The sequence below is a fragment of the Cetorhinus maximus genome, chromosome 21 (genome assembly GCF_964194155.1).
Source record: "Cetorhinus maximus chromosome 21, sCetMax3.hap1.1, whole genome shotgun sequence".
Lineage (NCBI taxonomy): Eukaryota > Metazoa > Chordata > Chondrichthyes > Lamniformes > Cetorhinidae > Cetorhinus > Cetorhinus maximus.
Window position 1 is genome coordinate 21,383,101 of NC_135899.1, and position 22,764 is coordinate 21,405,864.

The window sequence follows — 22,764 nt, forward strand, 5'->3', positions numbered from 1 at the left end:
AGAGAGAGAGAGCACGGGGGGCGGAGAGAGAGAGAGCACGGGGGGCGGGGAGAGAGAGAGCACGGGGGGGCGGGGAGAGAGAGAGCACGGGGGGCGGGGAGAGAGAGAGCACGGGGGGCGGGGAGAGAGAGAGCACGGGGGGCGGGGAGAGAGAGAGCACGGGGGGCGGGGAGAGAGAGAGCACGGGGGGCGGGGAGAGAGAGAGCACGGGGAGCGGGGAGAGAGAGAGAGAGTACGGGGGGCGGGGAGAGAGAGAGAGAGCACGGGGGGCGGGGAGAGAGAGAGCACGGGGGGCGGGGAGAGAGAGAGCACGGGGGGCGGGGAGAGAGAGAGAGCACGGGGGGCGGGGAGAGAGAGAGCACGGGGGGCGGGGAGAGAGAGAGCACGGGGGGCGGGGAGAGGAGAGCACGGGGGGCGGGGAGAGAGAGAGCACGGGGGGCGGGGAGAGAGAGAGCACGGGGGGCGGGGAGAGAGAGAGCACGGGGGGCGGGGAGAGAGAGAGCACGGGGGGCGGGGAGAGAGAGAGCACGGGGGGCGGGGAGAGAGAGAGAGAGCACGGGGGGCGGGGAGAGAGAGAGAGAGCACGGGGGGCGGGGAGAGAGAGAGAGAGCACGGGGGGCGGGGAGAGAGAGAGAGCACGGGGGGCGGGGAGAGAGAGAGAGAGCACGGGGGGCGGGGAGAGAGAGAGAGAGCACGGGGGGCGGGGAGAGAGATAGCACGGGGGCGGGGAGAGAGAGAGCACGGGGGGCGGGGAGAGAGAGAGCACGGGGGGCGGGGAGAGAGAGAGCACGGGGGGCGGGGAGAGAGATAGCACAGGGGCGGGGAGAGAGAGAGCACAGGGGCGGGGAGAGAGAGAGAGAGAGAGAGAGAGGAGAGAACGGGGAGAGAGAGAGAACGGGGAGAGAGAGAGAACGGGGAGAGAGAGAGAACGGGGAGAGAGAGAGAACGGGGAGAGAGAGAGAACGGGGAGAGAGAGAGAACGGGGAGAGAGAGAGAACGGGGAGAGAGAGAGAACGGGGAGAGAGAGAGAACGGGGAGAGAGAGAGAACGGGGAGAGAGAGAGAACGGGGAGAGAGAGAGAACGGGGAGAGAGAGAGAACGGGGAGAGAGAGAGAGAGAGAACGGGGAGAAAGAGAGAGAACGGGGAGAAAGAGAGAGAGAGAGAGAGGGAGAGAGAGAACGGGGAGAGAGAGAGAGAACGGGGAGAGAGAGAACGGGGAGAAAGAGAGAGAGAACAGGGAGAAAGAGAGAGAGAACGGGGAGAGAGAGAGTGAGAACGGGGAGAGAGAGAACGGGGAGAGAGAGAGAGAGAACGGGGAGAGAGAGAGAGAGAACGGGGAGAGAGAGAGAGAGAACGGGGAGAGAGAGAGAGGGAACGGGGAGAGAGAGAGAACAGGGAGGGAGAGAGAGAGAACGGGGAGGGAGAGAGATAGAACGGGGAGGGAGAGAGAGAGAACGGGGAGGGAGAGAGAGAGAGAACGGGGAGGGAGAGAGAGAGAACGGGGAGGGAGAGAGAGAGAACTGGGGAGGGAGGGAGAGAGAGAGAGAGAACGGGGGAGAGAGAGACAATGTGTACGAACGGGGCGGGGAGAGAGAGAGAGAGAAAGAGAGAGAGACACACAGTCAAAGTGGAAAGGGGTGCAGTTCTTTGGATGAGAATGGGGGTTGCAGGGTGGATGAGCTGACTGAACATCCATGATACAGGAAACCTTTCAAGCAGGTGGAGCTGAAAGGAATAGAGTGGTAGTAGGGAACACAATAGCATGGAGGATTGACACTGTTCTCTGCGGCGAAGAGCTAATGTCCAGAAGGCAGTGTCACCTACCAAGTGCCAGGGTTCGGGACATCTGCTCACGGCTGGAGAGGAACTTGGACTGGGAGGGTGAAGGACAAGTCACAGTCCATGTAGGTATCAATGACATGGGCAGGATAAGGAAAGTGATTGTACATAGTCAGTTTGAGGAGCTCGGCACCAAACTAAGAATCAAAACCTCAAACGGTAATAATCTCTGCATTATTATATGACCACATTCAAACTGGCATAGGGCGAATAAGATTAATTAATGCATGGCTCAAAGACAGATGTGGCAGGAGTGGGTTCCAGTTCGTGCGGCATTGACACCAGTACTGGGGAAATTGAGGGCTGTATCGTTGGGATGGTCTACACCTGAACCGTGGTGGGACCAGTGTGCTAACGAGCTGCATAACTTGGGAAGTGGAAAGGATTTTAAACTGGATAGTGGAGGCAAGGGATCAGATTTGGGAAGGTGTGATAAGCTAAAGAGTAGAGATAAGGCAAGTGAGAAATAATAAAGAGACTGTGACAGAAAGAGACAGTGAGTACACATCTAAGAGTAAATGGCAGGTAAGGGCTAGAGGTTACAAAAATAACAAAAGGACAAAACTAAAGATTCTGTATCTAAATGCACATAGCATTTGAAACGAAACAGATGAACTGACAGCTCAAACAGAAGTAAATAAGTACAATTTGATAGCCATTCCAGAGACATAGCTGCAGGATAACATAGATTGGGAGCTGAATATCGAAAGGTACATGACATTTAGAAAGGACAGGAAGCTAGGAAAAGATGGAGGGGTGGCTCTGTTAATTAATGATGGTATTAGCAAAATCGAGAGAGATGACCCAAATTCAGAAAACCAGGAAATAGAAGCGGTTTCAGTAGAGATGAGAAATGGAACCACACAGGACAGAATATGAAGGAAGAAATAATGGGAGCTTGTCAGAACGGTATGGCAATAATCATGGGGGATTTTAATCTACATACAGACTGGAAAAATCTGATAGGCAAAGGTAGCCTAGATCAAAGAATGTTTTAGGGGCAGTTTCTGAGGAGAGCCAGAAAACTGGCTGTACTAGACCTGGTATTGTTCAACAAGATAGGATTAATGAATAACCTCATATAGAAGGCATCCCTAAGTAGCAACAATTATAAGATAATTGAATTCTACATTCATTTTGAGGGAAGAGGAGTGGGTCTAAGACAAGTATTAAATGAGGGCAATTTTGAGGGCATGAAAGCAGAGCTAGCTAAAGTGAACTGGCAAATGAGGTTAAGGGACAGGTCAACAAAGATGCAGTAGCAAACATTTAAAGGGATATTTTAGAATACACAGAATAGATACATTCCAACAAGAAAGAAAAATTCCAAGGGGAGGACCCACCATCTGTGGTTAACTAAGAAGTTAAAAATAGCATCAAACTTAAAGAAATCACATATAATTGTACAAGGATGGATGGCAGGTCAGAAGATTGGACAGAATATGAAAAAAAGCAAAGAGCGATTAAAGGATTATGAGGGGGGGAAATGAGTACACTAGAGAAAGCTAGCTAGAAATAAAGATAGTAAGAGCATCCATAGATATTTTAAAAAGAAAGAGTTAGCAAAGGGTATGCCAGTCCTATAGAAAGTGAGTCTGGGGAATTAAAAATGGAAACTAAGGAGATGCCAGATGAATTGAATAGGTATTTTGCATCGGTCTGCACTATAGAGGATGCAAGTAACATCCCAGAAGCAGATGTAAATCAGGAAGTGTAAGGGAGGGAGGAGCTTGGGAAAATTACAATCACCAGGGAAGTAGTATTGAGCAAATGGCTGGAGCTGCGGGCTGACAAGTTCACCCTAAGATCTCAAAAGGAGTGGCTGGTGAGAGAGTTGATGCTTTGGTTTTAATTTTTCAATATTCCCTTGGTTCACGGAAGGTTCCATTAGATTGTAAAATAGCAAATGTAATTCCTTTATTCAAGAAGGGAGATAGAAAGCAGGAAACTACAGGTCAGCTAGCTTAACATCTGTCATGGAAAAAAAGATGTTATACCGGGGCACTTAGTTAAATTCAAGGTAACCAGGTAGAGTCAACATAGTTTTGTTAAAGGGAAATCACATTTAACCAAATTACTAGAGTTCAAATAGTCATTTAGTAGTACAGAACTTGAATATTGCTGAAAAGAGAGACTTTATTTTTGTCAAAGCTTTTCGTCAGGACTATTTTCCAGAAAATACCTATGTCACAGGAAACAACATATTTATACTGTATGGGAAGCAAACTCTAAATGGGCCCAAGCCATCACTTTTGGCCCTGAAAAGTACCCAGTCTACTTCACCTTGCCCTTCCTGGGTAACCTACCTTAAAAATTTCAGCAACAGGTGAAGCTAGCTGTTTCACGCTGCTACTATGCAACACAGGTGGCATTCGCCACTAACAGGATGCTGCTGTCAAGCCAAAGATGTTCTGCCTATCACACAAATGAGTAATCTGGTATATTAATTTCAGTGCCAGTGTGATGCTAGATATGTAGGCCGTACATCCCAAAGATTGGCGGATCATATCAAACAGCATGTCCCAGCCGCTGTTCATAGCGGGCAAGGTACAAGCCCATGCTTGCAAAACTCAAAACAGTGTTGAACATTAGATTTGATTCCGTGATTGGACAACATTTGCTAAATAATTATCAGAGTGTTAAGAATTACACCGACAACTAATTTAAGATTGTCATTCGGGCTCACAGTGTGGCACATTTGCGTGTGCTGGCAGCTACATATATTAATACACAGGGCTCTGTTCTTTGCAGAAAGAACATGTACACACATTTCACCTGTTTCAGCTAAACAAGACATCCATTCGCCGGTTCATTCCCCAGGGCAATGTCTTGACCAGAGTCAAGCTGCCTGGTTTAAATTTCAAACAATGCTTGGCAGTTAACTGTCAGTCACCACCAACTGATGTATTCCTCTACTAATGCAGTGCCTCTACTGATCAGAATCCACTTTCCAACCAATCAACACTCTCTTCTCATACAGTATAAATAGGTTGTTTCTTGTGACACTGGTATTTTCTTGCGGACTGCCCTGATGAGTGCAAAACAAAAGGCTTTGACATAAAATAGTCTCTTTTTTCAGCATTACTGGAGCTTGTTGAAGAAGCCACATGTGTTGTGGATAAAGGGGAACCAGTGGATGGACTGTACTTAAGATTTCCAGGAGGCATTTGATAAAGTGCCATATCAAAGATTATTGCGGAAAATAAGAGATCACGGATTAGGGGGTTACAGATTAGCATGGATGGAAGATTGGCTAGCTAACAGGAAACAGAGAGTAGCCATAAATGGGTGTTTTTTGTTTGGCAAAATGAAATGAGTGGTGTGCCACAGGATCAGTGCTGGGCCTCAACATTTTGAAATTTATATAATGGCTTCGATGAAAGGACCAAAGATAAAGTTGCTAAATTTGCTGATGACACAAAGATAGAAAGTAAGTTGTGAAGAGTAAGTTGTGAAATAAGTTGTAAATGGCTATAAAGGGACATAGATAGGTTAAGTGAGTGGGCAAAGCTCTGGCAAATGGAGTGTCATATGAGAAAATGTAAAATTGGCCATTCAGCAGGAAGAATAAAAAAAAGCATATAATTTAAACAGTGAGAGATTACAGAGCTCTGAGATGCAGAGGAATCTGGGTGTCCAAGTGCATGAATCAGAAAAGGTTAGTATGCAGGAATAGCAAACTAATAGACTGTTAACTTTTATTGCTAGAGGAATTGAATACGAGAATAGGGAGGTTATGCTTCACTTATATAAGGCATTGGTGAGGCCACTGTGTATGGTGTAGAATATTGGTCTCCTTATTTAAGGATGTAAATGCTTTGGAAGCAGTTCATACAAGGTTTACTAGACTAATGCCTGGAATGGGAGGGTTCTTATGAAGAAAGGTTAGATAGGCTGGACTTGTATCTGCTGGAGTTTAGAAGAATAAGAGGCGGCTTGATTGAAACCTTTAAGATCCTGAGGGGTCTTGACAGGGTGGATGTGGAAAGTATGTTTCCTCTTGCGGGAAAATCTAGAACTAGGGGTCACTGTCTAAGAATAAGAGATTGCCTATTTAAGAGAGAGATGAGGAGAATAGTTTTCTCTCAGAGTACACTCTGAGTATGTCTTTGGAATTCTCTTCCTCAAAAGGTGAGCCTTTGGATATTTTCAAGGCAGAGGTAGATAGATTCTTGATATGCAGAGGGGTGAAAGGTTATCACAGGCAAGTGGGAATGTGAAGTTCGGGCTACCAACAGATCAGACATCATCATATTGAATGGTGGAGCAAGCTCAGGGTGCTAAGTGGTCTACTCCTGCTCCTAATTTGTCTGTTCATATGAATGGCTCACCTTTTGAGGAAGAGAATTCCAAAGACATACTCAGAGTGTACTCTGAGAGAAAACTATTCTCCTCATCTCTCTCTTAAATAGGCAATCTCTTATTTTTAGACAGTGACCCCTAGTTCTAGATTTTCCCGCAAGAGGAAACATACTCGAGGGAGGGAAGGAAAGTAGGCATGGGTGTGGTGGGGAAATGCGATGAAGAAGAGAAGAGCGGTCTGGAAAATGGTGTGGTTGTAGGGTCCAGCATTTCCTGCAGAAACAAAAGCAAACATACTATTGAGTTGAGAGAGGATCAGCCAGTAACGGGGTGAGTGAAATCTGGGCACTCTGTTGTGCATAAATAGCGGTAGACTGTATCCACTATTGGGCAAATGAGGAAAAGAAGACTCGGCATACTTAGCGCACACAGGGAGCTCCAGGGTCTGATTTTACATTGCAAGCTCGAAAACATGGGGAAGCAGGAAGACAGAGCAAAGGCAAGCTGCAGCTCACAGTAGTGCTGTGGAGCTGAAAGTACCAGTCCTGCTCTTCCAAGCTCCAAAGAAGGGTGGGGTGGGGTTAAAAACATAGTATATTCACTATCATTTCTTCAATGGCTTCAAAGCATTAAAGAGCTACTGTACAACCGGAAAATCTAACTGGAACTAACGCAGCACATGTTGCAATTAGCTTTCCATGGATTTCGCAGAAGGGTCCCAAAACAAGCACAGGGTGATTACATATTTTAAATGATCCTCACGCAAATTTGAGACAGCTGCCTAAAAGCAAAGGTAACTAATATGGTGTTGGTCATGCCTTTGGTGCAGAATAAGAGGTGCAGGACCTCATGGCCAAAGCTGGTATATACTGAGCATGTTTTGTGCCCAAACAAATGGAGAGAAATACACACTAATTTCTATCCCAGTGTGTCTGAACAACTTTTGCTGGAAGTGTCTCATGTCAAGTACCAGCTCAATAATCAGGCCCCACAATACATATTAAGTTTGACACCCACCCCTGGTGCAGAGGGTGTTACTATACATCGAACTCAACGCTATACCTGACTCACGAGTGCTTGTTGCTGATGGGAAGCAATTGTAATGGTATCTGTTACATTCTGCAGTACAGTAGCAACATTTGCTATTTTGATAAGCCCAAAATGAATTCCAATTACTATAGTTAGGCATCTAATGAGAGGTATTCAACTCAGGGTTCAGTTAAAATCTAACAATATCGCAGGTCACTCCACCTCATGAACCAGCCAAAGGACAAAAGAGGTCTTTGATCAAGTTCAGCAGAACTGCATTCAACTCTTAAAATGGCTTCCACACGATTATGTTAAGATAAATAATCTGTTACAATTGGATTGCCAGAAGTACCGATGAGAAGGATATGCTAGAGGTGAAACCGCTTCTGACCTAAGTAGCAGAGGTTCAACCAAACTCAGCGCCAAGCAAAAGAGTGTAACACATTCACCAGCTATTATCCAAACATTACAAATTCTTTTTTAAAAGTGTTCACCATCAGATGAACATAAAGAGATAGGAAAAGGAAAACCTTAGGAAAGGAAAAAAAGGCAAATTATGTGAAAGCTTACTGAGAAGCATCCAAACTAGTTTAATTTTGCAGCTAATCGGCAATTTACCTGGTAGCAGAAGCTAACCAAGGAAAGAAACACTCTCACACCCAACCAACAATGAAGGGAAGAATTGTCTCTCTGCTGGCTTCAAGGAATCTACGCGAAGTTTTGAGCATTCTCAATCTTATCCAGAGAAAGGTATTAGCACACTGCTAAACTGAGGCCGAAATGGTCAGTTTGTGCAATCTCAGAGAGGCTGTAATATGGCCAATGTGGAAAACTGTATAATTTCAGACTGGTGCAGCAGCAGCAAGTTTTCTCTAGCTTTAGCTCTACTGGTTGTTAAGGCTGTCTCACAATAGGTTTAGAACATGAGAACATAAGAAATATGAACAGGAGTAGACCATTCGGCCCTTTGAACCTGTTCCACCATTCAATGAGATCATGGTGATGGCTGATCTTCTTGTGTTCTGATTTCCATGTTCCCATCTAACCCCTTATGTTCCCTTGCCTAACAAGAATCTACCTCTGCCTTAAAAATGTTCAATGACCCCGCCTCCACCACCTTCTGAGGCAGAGAGTTCCAAAGTCGTACAACCCTCAGAGAAAACATTTCTCCTCATCTCTGCCCTAAAAGGGTGACCCTTAAGTTTAAAACAGAGCCCCCTAGTTCTGGACTCACCCACAAGAGGAAACATCCTTTCAACATCCACCTTGGCAAGGCCATTCAGGATCTTGTATACTTCAATCAAATCACCCTTCGCTCTTCCAAACTCCAGTGCAAACAAGCCCAGTCTGTCCAACCTTTACTCATAAGACAGCCCACTCATTCTAGGTAACAATTGAGTAAACCTCCTCTGAACCGCCTCCAATGCAGTTACATCCTTCTTTAAATAAGGAGACCAAAACTGCACACAGTATTCGAGGTGCAGTCTCGCCAACATCTTTACTTCTATGTTCAATCCCTCTCATAAAGGAGAGCATTCCATTAGCCTTCTTAATCACTTGCTGTACCTGCATACTAACTTTTTGTACTGGGACACCTAGATCCCTCTGCACCTCGATCCCTCTGCACCTCAGAATGCAGCCGTTTTCCATTTTAGTAATACTCTGCTTCTTTGTTCTTCCTGCCAGTGAACAACTTCATATTTTCCCACATTAAACTCCATTTGCTAGATCTTGCCCACTCACTCAACCTATCTATATCCATCTGTAACTTCCTCATGTCCTCTTCACAACATACTTTCCTACTATATTTTTGTCACCTGCAAATTTAGCTACCATGTCTTCACTCCACTCATCTAAGTCATTGATGTAAATCGTAAAATGTTGAGGCCCCATTACAGACCCCTGTGGGACTCCACTCGTCACATTCTACTAATCAGAAAAAGGCCCATTTACGCATACTCTCTGCTCTCTGACAGCCAATCTTCTATGCATACTAATATGTTGCCCACTACACCATGCGCTTTCATTTTCCATAATAATCTTTGACGTGGCACCTTATCAAATGCCTTCTGGAAATCCAAGTACAATGCGTCTACAGGCTCCCCTTTATCCACTGCGCAGATTACTCCTTCAAAAAACTCCAATAAATTGGTTAAACATGATTTTCCTTTCATAAAACCATGCTGACTCTTCCCTAATGCCTTGAGCTCTTCTCAGTGCCCAGCTATAACTTCCTTAATGATCGATTCCAATAACTTCCCCACAACAGGCGTCAAGCTAACTGGCCTATAGTTTCCTTAGGGGCACCGAGGGGCCCCTGTACTATGTGCTCATATACAGTACACAGCACTGCACCAGCATAAAATGCTGAGTCTGAGGCATTAGTCCAGTAGATGAGGGGCTGACTGTATAGTTGGTATAACAGGGAAAACAAACTAATAAATGAATTAAATGCATTATTTCAGAAAGGCCATGCATAGTTATTATGAAATTGAAAAATCCCATGCCACTGTAACTACATCCCTCAAGTTGTTGCGTGCAATGCAGCTGGGGGAAATATTTGCAGCCAGCCTCCCCATTGCCCACTCCCATTGGACCTGCCAATTCCAGTCCACTCGATGGAGTGCAATTAAAGGTAGAGAAGTGTTACCAAACTTCAACATAGCTAATGTGAAGATCCCATTAACACACAGCTATACAAAGCAGAACTGTTGGGTCTATTGCTTTCTTTCTCCTACATCATGCTTTTGAAAACATCGATATTCCCACTTTGCAATCACCTAGGGTAAAAACTAAAAACAGTGTCCTACAATGGTTGAAAATTACACCATTACTCTTTGCAGCAACATTGAGCCTCAGTCATGACTTCAGAGGGGTTGGAGGAAACACAGAAATGCTCTACCAGGTCACATGCTGAAAGATTGGAGAAGCTCAGACACTGCACGGTATACTGTGATTGGGTGAACACCTTAATTGCTGAAAGCACTCCTATTATCTGCAGACCAGACTGGAAATATGTGAACAACCACTGAAGTTTATTTGGAACATCTCAATGCCCTGAATGGCCCACACCAATCCAGCAATTTCACCTTTGAACTCTGTGCCATCCAGCCCCCTGATGGCCTCCATGGCATCTTCGCTCCTCTCCATGTGCACAAAGGCGTAGTCCTTAACGATGTCGCACTCTAGGACATTTCCATATTCCTCAAACTTGGCCTGCAGCTCCTGGCTGGTGCAGCTAGAGCTCACATTACCCACATGCAGTTTGGTAGAGGATTTGGACACACTCTTGCTGGCCTCCACATTGATGGAGACCCCATGTAACTTGTAGTGATGCAGGTTCTCAATCGCCTCCTTTGCTGCTTCCCGATCCTTCATATGCACAAAGCCATAGTTCTGTTCAGGTATAAGGAGATGCTGAAATTAGTCATTTATATTAACAAATTAAATTATATTAACAAATCTTTAGACAGTCTGGTTAAATTTCTTCTTCCCAAACAGAAGTTAATTATAGTGTGTCTCATTGTACAACTTATATATGGAGCAATCATATCATATCTTGATGAAGTGACAACACAACGATAGAATAAGAAATTTACAACATAGAAGAATCCCATTCGACCCACTGTGTCTGTGCTAACCAACAAAAAGAGCTAACCATCCTCACTGCACTTTCCAACTCTTGGTCCGCACCCTTGTAGGTTACAGCACATAAAGTATACATACATAAGAACATAAGAACTAGGAGCAGGAGTAGGCAATTCAGCCCCTCGAGCCTGCCCCACCATTCATTACAATCATGGCTGATCTCATTTCGGCCTCAACTCCAATTTCCCGCTCTCTCCCCATAACCTTTCAACCCATTACTAATTAAAAATCTGTCTACCTCCTCCTTAAACTTATTCAGTGTCCCGGCATCCACTGCACTCTGAGGTTGTGAATTCCACTGATTCATGACCCTTTGAGAAAAGTAATTCCTCCTCATCTCTGATTTAAATCTACCACACCTTAGCCTAAAACATTCAAGCACTTTCTAAATGTGATGAAGCCACCACCTTTTGAAGCACTGAGTTCTAAAACATCCACAACCCGAGTGAAAATGTTTTGCAATAACCCTTCCAATCCTTCAGCCAACTGTCTTAAACCCCCGCCACTTCTTCCCAAGTTTTTTTTTTAGTTGACAACTATATCACGATCCTTCATAATTTTATCCACCTGGAAAATTTCATATTTGGTGCGTAGGTCTCCAAAAATAAGGGTACTGGTCGAGCTCAGATCTGGTAAAAACCCAGGATAAATCAGGCAGGGGTGGATGAGAAAATGGCTCAAGGGCGGAAACAGCAGAGCACTTGTCAAAAAGACAATCTTGTCTTTCATTTATCTTTGCTCTGAGGGTTGGCCGCACCATGAACAATCTTTCTCCACTGATGTTTATTCTCCACTGCCCATCCCACAGTGGCGGATCTGTCAAAAATTGGTGATGCTGAATTGTGGATTGGTGAGCGCCGGGCAGGAAGTAGCACTGAGTTGGGGGGGTGCTATAATTTCTAAGTTAAATCAACGAGTGATCAGAAATTCAATCCAAGGAGATCAAATTTACTGAAGGCACGAAATGAAAGGGACGGGGGTGGGGAGCTGTGATATGCCCAATGAAAGGCGTCCCGCATTCACCAGCACCGTGCCCGGGGTGGGGGCAGAAACCTGGCAGAGGCTCCCATGTTGCCACAGAAACCGAGCGCCCCCCCCCCCCCTCCCGATGCCACAGAAACCGAGCGCCCCCCTCCCGATGCCACAGAAACCGCGCGCCCCCCTCCCGATGCCACAGAAACCGATCCCCCGCCCCCTCCCCCCAACTCCTCGTTGCCACAGTAACCAAGCACCAGCAGACACACCCCCTCCCCTCCCCTCAGGGCACGCTCTCACCTTGATCAGGTCGCACTCGCTCACTGAGCCGTATTTCTCAAACAAGGCTCGTATCTCCTCGGCGGTCGTCGGCCGAGGCAGGTTGCCCACGAAAATCTTCACCATTTTTTTGTTAGAAACGCCCCCTCTACCAAGAAAAGGAGAAACCTCTAGTTAAAAAAAGAGCAGGAACGAGGAGGGTGAGAGACAAAAAGCAAGAAACAAATCTCCACTCAGAAGCTCTCAGCTTTGCTTTTCTCACCCGCCAAGCGAACAAAAAAGATGGCGGAGCAACTCGCTCCGCCCTGCTCCTGGTTACCGCCCACCCCTGTCGGCTTCACACGGAGATTGGCCAGAGGGCCACGTCCATCATTCGCTTTGTTCGTCTTTAGCGCCTATTGGCCCAAATCTTCCGTCGATCTCGGGTTCTGGTTGGCGAACGAGCTGTCAATCATTGGGCCAGGGCCCGGCTGTCCGTTCAGCTTCCGACGTCGTTGGTACTCGTCGCCGCCGCCAAGGGATGATTGAGATTTGAATTGTGAACTGCCAAATGCTTGGTGGGCTGAAAGGAAACTAGAAAATGCTGGGAAGAATTCAGCTTCAAAGCGAGGAAGAGTCATACGGACTCGAAATGTTAATTCTGTTTCTCTCTCCACAGATGCAGCCAGACCCGCTGAGTTTTTCCAGCATTTTCTATTTTTATTTCAGATTTCCAGCATGCGCAGTATTTTGGTTTCGCCATTTGGTGGGCTAGTTCGTTAGGCGGGGAAGTTGTAATAATTTCCAGAAGAGCCATAAAACACAACGATTTTTTTTAAAATTTGCAGCCAACAGCCTAGGAAATAATATTTCATCTCATTTCTATATGTCTTGGCTCTGATGAAGGGTCATACGGACTTGAAACGTCAACTGTATCCCTCTCCGCAGATGCTGTCAGACCTGCTGAGTTTTTCCTGGTATTTTTGTTTTTGTTCTAGGAAATAATACTCCTGGGTAATCTCTCTCTTAAAGTATCATGCCAAAAAGGGCATTGGCAACTATGGATTTTCATGTGTTGGGCCATGGTTATGCTGTAGTGGTTTGCCATTATTTTCTGCAGGTTCTGGTGGACTAGGAGACTTCATCACTCTTATCACCAATACCTCTCTGGCCACGGGAGAGGTGCCAGAGGACTGGAGGACAGCGAATGTGGTACCGTTATTTGAGGGATGAAGGGATGAACCAGGGAACTACAGGCCTGTCAGTCTAACCTCAAGTGGTGGGGAAACTATTGGAAGCAATTCTGAGGGACAGAATTACTCTACACTTGGAGAGGCAGGGATTAATCAAGGCAGGGTTTTGTTAAGGGGAGGTCATGTCTGATCAACTTGAGTGAATTTTTCGAAGTGGTGACGAGGTGTTTAGGTGAGGGCAATGTATTTGACATAGTCACTTGGACTTCAGCAAAGGCTTTTGATGAGGTCCTGCATGGGAGACTGATAAGGAAGGTAAGAGTCCATGGGATCCAAGGCAATTTGGCAAATTGGATCCAGAATTGGCTGAATGGCAGGAAGCAGAGGGTGATGGTTGAGGGATGTTTTTGTGCCTGTGTCCAGTGGGGTTCCACAGTGTTTGGTGTTGGATCCCTTGCTGTTTGTGGTATATATAAACAATTTAGACTTCAATGTAGGAGGGTTCGTCAGTAAGTTCGCAGATGACACAAAAGTTGGTGGGGTGGTAAATAGTGAGGAGGATAGCCTTAGATTACAGGAGGATATAGACAGGCTGGTCAGATGGGCTGATCAGTGGCAAATGGAATTTAATCCGGAGAAGTGTGAGGTGATGCACTTGGGCAGGACAAACAAGGCACGGGAATACACGATGAAAGGTAGGACCCTGGGAAGTACCAAGGATCAGAGGGACCTTGGTGTGTATATCCACCAGTCCCTTAAGATAGCGGGACAGGTAGATAAGGTGTTTAAGAAGGCATATGGGATGCTTGCCTTTATTAGCCGAGGCATAGAATATAAGAGCAGGGAGGTTATGCTGGAACTGTATAAAACGCTGGTTAGGCCACAGCTAGAGTATTGCGTGCAGTTCTGGAATCCGCATTATAGGAAGGATGTGTTTGCACCAGAGAGAGTGCAGAGGAGATTTACCAGGATGTTTCCTGGGCTGGAGAGTTTTAGTTATGAGGAGAGATTGGACAGACTGGGGTTATTTTCCCTGGAGCTGAGGAGATTGAGGGGGGACATGATTGAGGTGTTTAAAATTATGAGGGGCATAGATAGGGTAGACAGGAAGGAACTTTTCCCCTTGGTGGAGGGATCAATAACCAGGGGGCATAGATTTAAGGTAAGGGGCAGGAGGTTTAGAGGGGATGTGAGGAAGAATTTTCTCACCCAGAGGGCAGTGGGAATCTGGAACTCACTGCCTGAAAGGGTGGTAGAGGCAGATACCCTCATAACATTTAAGAAGTATTTGGATTTGCACTTGCAATGCCATGGCATACAAGGCTATGGGCCTAGTGCTGGAAAATGGGATTAGAATAGTTAGGTACTTGTTTGACTGGCGCAGACTCGATTGGCCGAAGGGCCTTTTTCTGTGGTGTAGACCTCTATGACTCTATAGGTATATGGGATTTGCTGGTTGATAATCAACTTGTTTGGCCACATTACTAATGCATCTTCTGTGGCCATTGAGTCCCAGAGTGAGATTTGAATCCGAAGCTTCTGGCTCAGAAACAGGGGCACTAGCTCAGCACAACAAGACCCCAATCCTGGGCCCAGCCTTTTCAAGAATCAACCTATGAATTGGTGCATAACTCCTGGAATCAAGATTATTAAAAGTTAAAACGTCATTGTGCATGGTATCCAAAGAGAGGATTGATAAAACAGTAGCCCAGGGAATGGAGTAACCAAATGGGACCAGATTTGCGTGCATCACTCCTGGGAGCATAATGTGGCATCCAAGAATACTGCAAAAAAAACGCTGAAATCGTACCAGAATAAAATTTCAACGTGGTGAGTTGGGTTTTGGCTTGTAATTCAACATTAAACTTTTGGCATACCCAATGCTTCTTCACTGGAGCAGGCCAATTGGATTCTGTTAAATTGGACAATATAATGTCAGACAGGAATAAAGGCACCAACTACATCCCTACTTTTGGCAACAGTCTAAAATTAAGATAATCTGGTTGCACTATGGTGTCGCAGTCAACCACAAATTGGTGTGATGTTCTGACCTCATGGAAGTACCATCACTAAGATGCCAATTTCCACTCCTGTAACATCGCCTGATTTGTTTCTGTCTCAGCTCATTTGCTGTTGAAACCCCCATTTATATCTTACCTTCAGGCTTGCTTATTCCATTGCCCTCCTGGCTGGTCTCCCATATTCCATCCTCCATAAACTTCAGGTCATCCAAAACTCTGCTCCCTGTCTTAACTCCCAGCAAGTCCCAATTCTCTGTCACCCCTGGACTCACTGACCTACACGGACACCCACTCAAGCACTCACTGACCTACACTGACACCCACTCAAGCAATGTTTTTATTTTAAAATTCTCATCCTTATTTTCAAATCCCTTCTTGGCCTCATCCATTCTTATCTCTGTAATCTCCTCCAGTTCTTCAATGCTCAGAGATATCTGTATTCCTCTAATTCTAGCCTTTTGTGCATCCCAATTTTAATTGCTCCGCCATTGGTGGCTACCCCAGCTTCAGTTACCTAGGCCCTAGGCTCTGGAATAACCTTCCTTTACATCTCCAAAGCTTTCCCCCTTTAAGATAATCCTTAAAATCTGCCATTTTGACCACGCTTTCAGTCATCTGCCCTAATATCTTCTTAAGTGGCTCAGTGTTGTAATTTGTTTTATAATGCTTCTGTGAAGCACCTTAAGATGTTTTATGATATTAAAGACACTATATAAATATAATTTGTCATTGAGTTTTGCTTATAATGAAAGAATACTAAACATTTATAACAATACAATCTTTGTTAATTTTCCTTAATATTCATACAAAATATTGCATTTATTTACATCAAATTAAACGCCAACTTAAAATACTTTGCACTAGGCAATATATTTTTAAACTATGAAGGAATTTTATGAAAAATGTAAGGAACATATATTTTTATTTCTGTTGGACTGTTATAAAGAACATATCTTTTTATTTTCTGTTGGACCGTGGTTTAAAATTACAATGGTTGCAGTTTGAAAGACATATCCACTGGAACAGGATCACAGAATACAATGCTGCAGACCTGGAACAGAGTGTGCCATGAAAGACAGGATGGTGCCTGAAAGGAGCCCTGGATCAAGGGAGCTGCCTGGCAACAATGTTTTAATTGGCTCCTGACCAGGTGACCAAGTTTTGTGTGAGATGCAGTGCAGCAGAATAGCCCCTAGACTGAAAGGAAAAGACCTAAAACCGCTTTCTCCTGTGTGTGGAAGATTCCAGTCATTCCACAATAATAGCTATCTGACTTTTCTTCTCATATCTCTATAACCTGCCTCTCTCTGAAACCCCCTGTAAAGAGGCAAAGGGGAAAGTCACCTTCAGAGACAATGAATGTCAAGTGCTCAACTGGTGAACTAAATACTGAAAGTGCTGGAAGACCACCTCATATCATTAACAAGAACTGAAAGAAATTTGGAAGACATTGGTCAAAATCAACCCATCGAATCCAATTGGTGCTATTGAACTGTTTTATCCCACCCTTAAAATCCATGTTTTTGTGTGTCTTATATGTCTTGTAGGGATTTAAGAAGGGGGTAGAATTTAAGTTATAGTGTTGGAAATTAGCAGTTTATAGTTCTTTTGGCAATGATTAACAACAGTTTGTTCAATAAACAGTTATTTACTTAAGTTTTGTTATGACACGGCAGTTGGTAAAGCTGAGTTATTTAAAATCCCAGAGGGAAGCCTTAAACAACTGTCGTAACCTATATTTTCAAGTGGTATGTTTGAGAGACAGCCTTAAATTCAGGATTCAGATCACCAGTTCTCGAGAGGTTTTTATATCAAATTATATGAGACATTTATTAATTTACACCAGTTAAGCATGTACACTTGGCTACAAATTACTATCATCTTGACTTATAACAAATTCCCAAACTAATCTCCACCAAGGCAACAGCAACCCATAGACTTTAAGCAGACACAGGCAAAGCATTTTCACCTGACAAATTCAAAATGAAGTTCCTTTCACTTTGGTTCTTTTGCAGACTCAGTAGTAGGCTTACAGGCTTTGATCTTGCATTGCTTCTGAGCTGCACACATGAAAACTGCTGTCTGTTATACCCAGCACATCTCTTTGAATGTAAATTCTCATTGTATCACCAGCCCCTTTGAACTTCACCTCTTCTAACAATAAAACCCCTTTCATAGTACCAATTTTATCACTAATATAAACATTGCTTGGTTTCTGCTAGCTAGGTGCCAGATTTCACTCCTCTTCTTGAATGCTCTATTCAACAAAATGCAAATTCATCTCTACTTTACATCTCAAAACTAGTATACGTCAAAGCACCCAGCCTGGCTGGCTTTAATCCAATTAAGACGTACACAGACACACCCACACTAAACTTTTTTTTTTAAATCCTACATTATATACAATAATGGCTTCATGACAGTTTTCAAACCTGGTGCTCGTATTTTGTTAGCCTAAATTAAACAGTTAGATAGAATTAGGGCAATCTGATGGTTTGATCAAACTTTTCACATTTGTCGCTCGGAAAACATTGGAGCTTGATGTTACAGCACACTATCCGCAGTGAGTCGTGACAGAAAACTAAAATTATTTTCAAAAAATAGTATATGATTATTCTGCATTTTTTCACTTACAGTGGTGTCATCAACTAATTGCATTGATTTTAGATTTGATTTACTATTTTAGAAAGAGGATGGGAAAAGAGATATTATTTGTCCAGAGGAGTAAACAAAGTAGCCATTTGATATTGAACAACAATTAAAAATACATAGAGCCAGGATAGCCACAGTTTTGACAGTCCTAGGAAAAAGGAACCTCCAAAGTCAAATTGCGTTACAATACTCTATCTAGGGCAGTGCTGCTAATAAAGTTATTGAATAGTGTGTCAGTTCTGTTGTAAGCATGATTATCCAAAATCAGAAGACACTTCCTTAAAGGGTGAATGATTTGTGCAGAAAAAAGTTAAACTTGTGGAGTGGAACTCTGAATGTAGACAGAAATAATCAAGGCTAGCATTTTGTTTTTATTAGATGTGCTGCCCCAAAAATTTTTATTAGTGGCACTTCATTTGATGCATTTTCTAATCTCCATTGGAAATGATCATTGCCCTTTTGCCACCTGAAAAATAAGGGACACATGCTCAATGTTTTGGGAAAACTGCTCTCTAATTCCCCTTTTGATAATGAATTATTTTTTCTTTATCATTTGAAACTTCCCTTCAGTTTCAGGCTGTAGACTGGAAAAAAACGTTTTATAAATGTTCAAACTAATTGCTAAATAGCAAATAGGAAGTAAAATCCTGTTCCATTTATTAGAAAATTATTCCAGTTAGGCTTGTTCCTTCCAAAAGATGGCATGTTTTACAGAAAGAGTAGCCCATTCAACCCCTTGAGCCAGTTGTGTCACTCAGTTAGATCATGGGTGATCTGTTCCGCAAATCCATTTACCCACCTTTGTTCTAGTTCCCTCAGACACTTAGCTGCTAAAATTCTATCAACCCCAGCATTGAATATTTCAAATAAGCCACAATACATACATTTTGAAGGGGGTGGGTGGGTGAGATCCAGATTTCCATACCAGCTGTGCAAAAATCATTCTCTAATTTCACTACTAAATGGCCTAGCTTTCATGGTGGTGGATGAAGGAGAATAAAGCTTAACTGAGGGAGTGGGAACAGAGAATGTCAAATTTCGTGGGCTGGGGTGGGAGGAGGGTGTGTGGTGGTGGTGGTGAGGAGGGGAAGACAGTCATCACTAAATGAGTCGGCAAAATTGTCACCTCGAACTGGAGATTTGAGGGAGAAAGAGTACAGGCTGAACTGGACATGGAAGAATTGTGCCAACATGATTGGGAGGGGAGACAGGCAAAAGAAAAATGCTCACTTGATCTAAGTTGGAAGTTAAGAAGATAGCATGGTTGAGTTGAAGGTTGAAAGAGAAGAATGCTAGTTGGATTAAGAAAATAGAGGGACAAGAATACTCATTTAAGCTTGAGATGGTTGAGGAGGACAAAGTGTCTCTGAAACAATTGGTGTTGGATAGTGTTTGATGTCTCTGGGGTATTAAACTGCTTAAAAATAACAGAATCATAGTTTTTATTATGTAAAATATCTAATTTTCCAGTGAACCATACCCACACCCTCTAGAAGCACTCTGCCAATTTTATGATTTCAATATTTGTGTTTCCCGCTTTGGGTTTTTTATGCCTTTCTAGCCTGCTTTGTTTCAGCTGATCAGAGAGGACCAGCATGGATTTGTAAAAATTAGTTCATGCCTGCTGAATCTGATTGAATCTTTTGAAGGTGTGACTAAGGTAATGGACACGAAGAATATCTCCGCATGTCATTAATGTTGTCTTCCAGAACATATTTGATGAAGTACTTCATAAGGGACTGTGAGCCAAAGTTGATGCTAATGGAATTAAAGGCAAAGTATTGACCTGGTTAGGAAGTTGGCTCAACAGCACTAGACAGGGAGTATAGATAATGGGCAGGTACACTAACTGGCAGGATACAACTAGTGTTGGGGTGTCATTGTATTTATGAACGACTTAGTTGATGGAATAGAAAGTCACATATCCAAGCATGTGGATGTTCCTACATTACATGAGCTGCAGTGGTTAAAGAAGGCAGCTTACCACCATATTCTCAAGGGTATTAGAGATGCAAAGTAAATCTTCCAGCAGCGTCCACATCCCATGAACAAATTAAGACACAAAGATAGGTGGAATTGTAAGCAGTGCGGAGGAAAGCATAAATTACAAAGGTATAATAATAGATTGAGTGAATAGGCTAAACTGTGACAAATTAATGTCAACATAAGCAAGTGTGAGATCATCTATTTTGAAACGTAAAAAGATAGAACATATTCTCTAAATGATGAAAAACTAGAAATGGTGGAGGTTCAAAGAGATTTGTAGTACACATACACAAATTATTACAGTATCATGACTCATTGGGGGTAGTGCACTGTAATATCAAGCCCCATTGTTCCCCGGGCCGCAACAAATGTGGAAAAGTTTGAACAAACCATCAGATTGCCCCAATTCTACCCAACTGTTTAGGTTACAGAATATGAGCACCAGGTTTGTAAACTTAATAAGTAAATAACAGTTTATTGAACAAATTGCTGTTAACCAGTGGCAAAAGAAAGAAATATGAACTGCTAATTTCTAACTCTATAACCCAAACTGTACCATTTCTTAAATCCCTATACACAAACATACAAGACATGTGAGACACACAAAAACATGGATTTTAAGGGTGGGATAAAACAATGCAATTCTGGAGTACAGAGTTCGATGGGATAATTTTAATCGATGTCTTCCAAATTCCTTTCAATTCTTGTTGATGACACAAAGTGGTCTTCCAGCACTTTCAGTATTTAGTTCACTGGTTGAGCACTTGCCTTTCAATGTCTCTAATAGTGATTTTCCTGTTTGCCTCTTGGCAGGGGTTTTCAGAGATGGAGCAGGTTGTAGAGATATGAAAAGAAAAATCCAGCTAGCTACTATTGTGGAATTACTGGAATCTTCCACACACAGGAGAAAGAGGTTTTAGGTCTTGTTCCTTTCAGGCTAGGAGCGATTCTGCTGTACTGCTTCTCATACAAAACCTGGTCATCTGGCTAGGACCAATTAAAACATTGTTGTGAGGCAGTTCCCTTGGTCCAGCACTCCTTTTTGGCATCATCCTGTCTTTCATGGCACACTCTGTTCCAGGACTGCAACATTGTATATCTCTCATCCTGTTCCAGTGGACATGTCCTTCAACCTGCAGCCATTGTAATTTTAATCCCCAGTCCAACAGAAAATAAAAAGATATGTTCATTACAACAGTCCAACGGAAAGAAAATCATATGTTCCTTACACAAGGAACAGAAAATAATCAAAAAGGCGAATGGAATGATGGCCTTTATATCTAGGGAACTAGAATACAAGAGATTAGAATTTATGCTACAACTATACAAAACCCTGGTTATATCACACCTGTAATACCATGAATAGTTCTATGTAAAACACCTTAGGAAGGATATATTGGTCTTGGAGGGATTGCAGCATAGATTTACCAAAACTATACTTTGGCTCAAAGGGTTAAATTACTAAAACAGATTACACATGCGAAGTTCATATTAAAAAAGCTCAGGGTTGATTCAATTGAAGTTTTCAAGAGCTATTCAGATGAAAATAAATAATTGGGGACGAACAATTTCAATGGAGTTTGAACAGACCCAACCCAGATAAATCAGAAACAAAATTGGCTGACAAAACTGTATTTGAACAATAGATTGTCCTTAAGGAAGAAATAGTTTGAGTACAGTTGAGGGGAGGTGATGGCATACTGGTACTGTTGCTGGACTAGTAATCCAAATACCCAGGGTAATGCTCTTGGGTTCAAATCCCGCCATGGCAAATGGTGGAAATTGAATTTAATAAAAATCTGGAATTAAAAGACTGATGCTGATGACCATGAAACCATTGTCGGTTTTTTTTTTGTAAAAACCCATCTGGTTTGCTAATGTCCTTTAGGGAAGGAAATCTGTTGTCCTTACCTGGTTTGCAATGTGGTTGACTCTAAAATGGACTAGCAAGGCACTCAGTTGAATGAAACTAGACGGACCACCTGGCATCGACCTAGGCACCAGAAATTACAACGCCAACCTCAGTCCTGTCAACCCTGCAAAGTCCTTCTTACTAACATCTGGGGGCTAGTGCCAAAATTGGGACAGCTGTCTCACAGACTAGTCAAGCAACAGCCTGACATAGTCATCCTCACAGAATCACAATGTCCCAGACACCACCACCACCATTCCTGGGTGTGTCCTGTCCCATCAACAGGAGAGGCCCAGCAGAGGTGGTGGCACAGTTTTTTAAATTCATTCATGGGATGTGGGCTTCAGTGGCTGGGCCAGCATTTATTGCCAATCCCTAGTTCCCTTGAGAAGGTGGTGGTGAGCTGCATTCTTGAACTGCTGCAGTCCATGTGGTGTGGGTACACCCATAGTGCTAACTTTGTAGCGGTGGTATACAGTCCGGAGGGAGTTGCCCTGGTGGTCCTCAACATCGACTCCGGACCCCATGAAGTCTCATGGCATCAGGTCAAATGTGGGCAAGAAAACCTCCTGCTGATTACCATGTACCGCCCTCCCTCAGCTGATGAATTGGTACACCTCCAGGTTGAACACCACTTGGAGGAAGCACTGAGGGTGGAAAGGGTGCAGAATGTACTCTGGGTGGGGGACTTCAATGGCCATCACCAAGAGTAGCTCGGTAGCACCACTACTGATTGAGCTGGCCGAGTCCTAAATGACCTAAGTGCTTGACTGGGTCTGCTGCAGGTGGTGAGCGAACCAACAAGAGGAAAAAACATACTTGACCTCATCCTCAACAACCTGCCTCTCGCAGATGCATCTGTCTATGACAGTATCAATATGAGGGACCACCGCAAAGTCATTGTGGAGACGAAGTCCCACCTTCACATTGAGGATACCCTCCATCGTG

General features: G+C 43.7%; 1 protein-coding gene across 10 annotated transcripts in view; it reads right to left on the reverse strand.

Annotated features, from left to right (window-relative positions):
• Window positions 1-12,412, reverse strand: part of LOC144695740 (RNA-binding protein 4B-like) — a 117,921-nt gene extending 105,509 nt beyond the window's left edge. For 5 of the 10 annotated variants that reach the window (XR_013580007.1, XM_078566708.1, XM_078566709.1 and 2 more), the window contains exons 1-2: window positions 12,095-12,375; window positions 10,261-10,567 (exon numbers count right to left, since the gene is read on the reverse strand). Coding sequence is in view for 8 of the 10 variants with exons in the window: in XM_078566708.1 (XP_078422834.1) it covers window positions 10,261-10,567; window positions 12,095-12,199 (412 nt within the window). In the remaining 2 variants the exon portion in view is untranslated. Of the gene's footprint in view, window positions 1-10,260; window positions 10,568-12,094 lie in introns of all 10 variants that reach the window. The other 5 variants (XM_078566706.1, XR_013580005.1, XM_078566707.1 and 2 more) reach the window with 5 other exon arrangements.
• Window positions 12,413-22,764: the final 10,352 nt, after the last annotated feature.